At 39.7% G+C, this 6,000-nt stretch overlaps 1 protein-coding gene across 7 annotated transcripts in view; it reads right to left on the bottom strand.

Annotated features, from left to right (window-relative positions):
* Window positions 1–290: 290 nt before the first annotated feature.
* The window catches only part of LMO7 (LIM domain 7), a 142,782-nt gene continuing 137,072 nt past the window's right edge, over window positions 291–6,000 (bottom strand). For 6 of the 7 annotated variants that reach the window (XM_068154102.1, XM_068154184.1, XM_068154366.1 and 3 more), the window contains 3 exons: window positions 3,918–4,020; window positions 3,377–3,423; window positions 947–1,029 (listed from right to left, as the gene is read on the bottom strand). In XM_068154102.1, coding sequence (XP_068010203.1) covers window positions 3,380–3,423; window positions 3,918–4,020 — 147 coding nt within the window. In that variant the 3' untranslated portion in view covers window positions 947–1,029; window positions 3,377–3,379. Of the gene's footprint in view, window positions 1,030–3,376; window positions 3,424–3,917; window positions 4,021–6,000 lie in introns of all 7 variants that reach the window. The other variant, XM_068154621.1, reaches the window with a different exon arrangement.

Raw genomic sequence — 6,000 nt, 5'->3', positions numbered from 1 at the left:
CTGCTCTTAAACACCTCCGGGGATGGGGCCTCAACCACCTCCCTGGACAACCCATTCCAAGGCTTCATCACTCTCATGGTGAAGAGCTTCTTCATCATGTCCAGTCTGACATCAACTGTAAAGGAAAGGAGAAAAGCAAGAACTATTGTTCTTGCATATATTTAGGTGGACATCTTCATGCTTACACACACACATAAAATTCCCAGGATGAAATTTAAACTATTATATATTTCAGCAAATCTTAGACATGTTTAGCTGGACAGAAAGAAAAAAAACCCAAACCACATAAATGCAACATCAGAAATTTTATTTACAAATATACTGTAATTCAACAACCATTCTCCACTCAGTTTGTGAGGGGGGAAAAAAGTGATAGTTACATTTCTTTTTCCAAATGGGAAAACTCTTTGCCTTAAATGCATTCCACAGAACATTATGCCAACACCACTGAGCAAACAGATTATTCTTTGTATTTATGTTTCAAAAAAGCACATCATTTTAGAAACCAGCATATGGAAAGCAGACACATGTGTGTGCATTTAAATGTAGCTTCATATTAACCTAGAGAACTCACTTTCAGCATGTGTCAAAATATAAAGACAGCAATTGCAAATATATATTTATATTAGCTATCTCTCTAATGCTCATCTGAAGAGCTTAGAAACAAAACACTCTCTTTTTTTATACCATTGGAAAGTCACCCAGTTGATCATAAGCCTCAAAAATATTTGGAAGTTATTACTGAAAATATACTTAATTCTCCCTTGTGCTCTCTGTACTCAAAGCTGAAAAAGTGAAAGCATTTCCCCAGATACTTCCTTAATGCAATTACTTTCTTATAAATAAAAATAGTTATATGAAGAATACAATGCATTGCTATGGAGACTAGACAAGCAAGAGTTACTCTTAGAAAAAACACACACAAAATACATATATTTATAGATCTACAACAGCAGCAATCACCTCTTCTTCTATCTGCAACAGTGGTTTCAGATCTTCATTTGCTTCACATGGAGGTTGGTTGTCCAGCTGTTAGCAAGAGACACAAGAGATTGCCATTAAAGTGCAGCCACTGTAGAATCTGATGAAAATGAAAGTTTTCAATTCAAAAGCAGTCAGATCATGGTGTTTCCAATACCTATTGTTCATGGTGTTTCCAATACCTATTGTTCATGGTGTTTCCAATACCTATTGTTCATGGTGTTTCCAATACCTATTGTTCATGTTAACATAAACTAAGGTATACATTCTGGATCTAACAACCCAAATTTAATGAACAATAGAAATTTTAGTTTAATCCAGTTACAGCACTGCAAGTAGTTCAGGCCAAGTAATATTCCACAGAAACATGCACCTTATCAAGTTGGTAAGAATGTCCAGAGAAGGGCAACAAGGCTGGTGAGAGGCCTTGAGCACAAGCCCTACGAGGAGAGGCTGAGGGAGCTGGGATTGTTTAGCATGGAGAAGAGGAGGCTCAGGGGAGACCTAACTGCTGTCTAAAACTACCTGAAGGGTGGCTGTAGCTAGGAGGGAGTTGGTCTCTTCTCTCAAGCAACCAGCACCAGAACAAGAGGACACAGTCTCAAGCTGTGCCAGGGGAAGTTTAGGCTGGAGGTGAGGAGAAAGTTCTTCACTGAGAGAGTCGTTAGCCATTGGAATGTGCTGCCCAGGGAGGTGGTGGAGTCACCATCCCTGGAGGTGTTCACGAGGGGATTGGATGTGGCACTTGGTGCCATGGTTTAGTCATGGGGTCTGTGGTGACAGGTTGGACTTGATGGTCTTTGAGGCCTCTTCTAACCTTGGTGATACTGTGAATTATTTTTGCTATTAGCATAGAGTCACAGGATGGCAGTTTTTTCTAAATCTATCCTTCGGTTATCAAATTTATCCTTCAGTTGTCAAATTAAAATTTGCTAAACAAGAGTAACAATGTTTACAAAGAACTTTCTTGTCCTCCCTCTGTACATATTTATGGGCATCTGCCAACACACCGGTGCCTCTCTGCAACGTTCCAAGTTTAAACCACAAAATTAACATAAAAAGAAAAAGCAAAAATATCACACCATAAAATTACACAGTGAACATTAATTCGCCTACAGTTTAATCAAACCTTTTAGCCAAGATGATCACGTTCCAAACTAACAAATAATTAGCCAGGTCGATGTCAAATGCCAGCTGCAAACAAAGTAATTTGCATCACAGACCAGTGCGGTGTCATCAGTATATTTTCTTGCAGTAATCACCCAGCTGGTTGGTGTTGGGGTTTTTTTTGTACCCTTCAGAAGAGCTAATTTCAATTACTAATTTAAATATTTTATTATGTACCTAGAAGTCCTTACAATTCCTGATTTATTAATATCTCATACAGTTATGTTTTGAGGTGCCCACTGGCCAAACTAGGTGCAGTCTGAAGGGAAGAGGATATATAACAACTCCCTCATAGATCAACTCTGCTTCTGAAAGGCATTGCTGTGGCTTTCTGGGCTGTAATGTCAGTAAGACACTAACAGCAACTTATCCATGGTACAATTTGCTGTTAGTACCAAATCACTGAATTCCTGAAAAATGTCTTGGCAGAGGATAATAAAACCCAGATTTTTTTTTAGTATTAATCTCATCCAACTCATCCAGCATTTTTCCCTCCAAAAGAAAGGACAAAGACAAAATAACATGAGCAGGGCTCCAGATTGAATCACCCACACATCTGGGTGATTTGAATGGGAACATTGTCACATTGGTGTAGTCTTGTAGTCAAAAAAGAAATAAATTCTCTGAACATGACAGATGGAAGGGGGTGAGGTCTTTCTCTTTCCACAGAGGCATCCTTCCACCTAAATATTAGTCTATGTGAAAGTACTGTTAGCATCAAGGACAGGTGTGGGATTTGTAGCTCAAGCACCACACAAGTATTTCTGTGGGACAGGCAGCTTTTCCTTTTTCCTTAAGCCAAAAAGAGCCTGAAAACAGCAACAGTATCAAACGCAGAGCTTCTCTTTTTCTGAGCTAGGCTTCTCAGCCAAGTAGATGCCCAAGTGCTATAGCACAAGTATCCTGTTCCCTTCACTGCCTTATGATTCACCATGGGAAAAATATGCTGGGCTCATGAAAAAATGCAGACATGTTTCCCAGGAAGTAATTCATAAATCCTTTCCCTCAGCTGATTTTTATCATTCTAGAGAATTCCATATTTGTTATATACAAACAGAGCCACATAAAACACCTGAGACTTGTCAAAATTAGGAGGTTGTTTACCATCAACTATGACAGCAGAAGAAAAAAACAACTCAACACCATTATTCAAAGCCTCAACATCATGCTCCAGTAAATCAGAATTCTGCAAACCATAAAAAAAGGGAAAAAAAAAATTATACTGCACCTTTTAATTAAGATCTGTAAGTAAATCAATTCCTCCTGAACTTGTACCTAAATGAATAACCAATCACAGACCTATAATTCAAATAATAGCAGCATCGGAAAAAAGAAACCAGCATTTGTGTCACCTGCACGGGATAAACTAACAGCTTTCCAGGCATGTGTTAGGATTGAATTAACGACTTGCTTAGACTACTTTCTTTAAAAATGCAAGCAATTTTTCAAAACCAGTTCTCTGTTATCAAGACAAGTCTGTTCAGCAACTGACAACTCCTTGACATCCCTTTCTTGGATCTATGAAGAAAGACGACTATACCACATTGCTGCTTAATGACAAGGTGGCAAAAATCAGCTACCAGAAAGTTAGAAGTGACTAATCTACAAAAGACAGAAAATGGCAACCAAAGCGTGCTGAACCTATTTACTAATGTACCAGCTTAAAGTTAAACATGAGAGCTATCAAGTGGTTCAGCTGTGCAAACACTCGAGGCTGTACAGCAGAGAGAAGCACCACGGTCATGCACACTGCAGCTGGACTGCCTTACTTTTAAATCTGATATAGCAGTCGTTGCAGAAGAGTTTATTGTTTCGGATCCTGACTTCGGCTCCTGCTCGGGATCCCCCAAGGTCGCATCCACAGGCAACACACTGTGTGACAGAAGAGTAATTAGCAACCCCGGACAAAACATTAAGGAATTAAAATGCTGTTCAAAAGCAGCTCGGAATAAGATCAACGAAGCTTGAACCATAAACCCACAATCACTAGAAGCAAATGTGTAACAATTAGTAGATCAAAATGCAACCAACTCTGAGAAAGTATTTTAAAGGCAATGACTGGACAATGAAGAGCAGATACACCAACGAAGCAAACAGAGAGCAGACAGCTTTTAGAGATTAATTCATTAAATCTAACCTGAATTTTGGTTTATCTGAGAACAAAAAATGACTCATCACAGTAAAGACAAAAAAGTTTGTAGTCTAAATGGCAACGGCAATTTTGGCACAGAACAACTGGGTATGCTCCTTGCAGATTTCCAAGTGGCACTGTATGCTTCTGATATCCTCAGCCCTTTAGCACTCAAAGCAGCAAATACTCAGGAACCCACAATTTTCTGGGTTTGCATCACAGAAAGAAGTCCTTACTTGGAGAGAGGGTGTCCAGTTTTGTATTTATTTTTGAAATAAAAACATGAATAAGGGGCTTGTTAGCCTTTATGCTGACAATAAAGTCTAACTATGGTGGCTGGATGTGACTTTGCTGTGAATACTACTTTCCCCTGGAAGGAATGTAACCCAAAATGTAGCACCCTCCTCAGTGAATTTATGAAGCATTTAAATACAGAGGATCAGAAAGTTTGCCTGCTTAAATGAGTAATGAATCTTTTGGATGGCAGCCTGCTTAACAGCTCATAAATTTTCAGGAATTTGAGAAACATATTTGGTATTTTGTTACAGAATCATAAAATGGTTTAGATTAGAAGGGACCTCCAAAGGTGATCTAGTCCAAACCCCCTGCGGTGAGCCAGGATGTCCTCCATTAGATCAGGTTGACCAGAGCCCAGCTGAGCCTAACTGTGAATATCTCCAAGGATGGGGCCTCAACCTCCTTGGGCAACCTGTTCCACTGTGTCCACTACCCCCATGGTACAGAACTTCCTCCTAATGCCTAACCTAAATCTACTCTTCTCTAATTTAGAACCATTGCCTCTCTTCCTATCAAAGGGACTTTATAAACAGTCCCTTTCCAGCCATCTTTCAGGTATTGGAAAGCCTCTATTAGGTCTCCTCAGAGTCTTCTTTTCTCCAGGCTGAACTCCAGCTTCCTCAGCCTGTCTTCAGTGGACTCCCTTGCACAAAACATGTGCTCAGGAGAAAGGGAATGATGACCATTCCCCAGGGGTTACTCTTGTCCTTCCAGTTCAGACAGATGGAACCAGAAAGATCTTTGAGTCAATCCCTTTTAGTACTCCAGATACTACATTTGAGCTGGGCACAGAAGATGTGTTCTGAATCACACAAAAGTCTTTTTCTTAAAGCCATGTGAAAAGAAGCACCTCTAAATCAGAGTCTCGTTCCTCATTTTTTTCCTAGGGCAGGGGAACTAAGGAGTGCTTTTACATCTTTTTCAGGAAGGTATTTATTCTTTCAACTCTGCATATGGCCTAGGCTGACTGGAAGTCATCTAACTACATCTCAGCTTCTGGCTAGGTGTAGTCAGTTTACTAGTACTAAACACAGCTTCTGTGTAGTGTTGGGTTTTATCCTGCCAAGCTGACCACTGCCTACATGCCTTTGCCTGAAAATACCACATGAATGCTGTTTATTAGGATTAGCTTGAACGATCCAATTTCCAGGCTGGGATGTTGGGGTTTGGTTGTTTTTTGGTTGGTTTGTTTTGTTTCTGTGTTTGTTTGTTTGTGTTGGGGGGTTTTGTTGTTGTTTTGTTTGGTGGTTGTTGGTTTTTTTAAAGGAGCTGGTTTTTTTGCTGCCTATTCGAAGAAGGAAGAACTTTAATCTCTCAGTCAACATGCCCATCTTACTTGTCAAAGTCCTACTAGTTAGCTCTGGTGTCAAAGAAATACTTCTAGAGTTGAGTGCTAAATACTTGCAGATAGGACTGCCTCATGG

The sequence above is a fragment of the Melanerpes formicivorus genome, unplaced genomic scaffold (assembly GCF_026170545.1).
Source record: "Melanerpes formicivorus ecotype bairdi unplaced genomic scaffold, bMelFor1.0.p_v2 SCAF_1, whole genome shotgun sequence".
Lineage (NCBI taxonomy): Eukaryota > Metazoa > Chordata > Aves > Piciformes > Picidae > Melanerpes > Melanerpes formicivorus.
The sequence above is the reverse complement of the archived record's forward strand: the minus strand, read 5'-3'. Positions and strand labels throughout refer to the sequence as shown.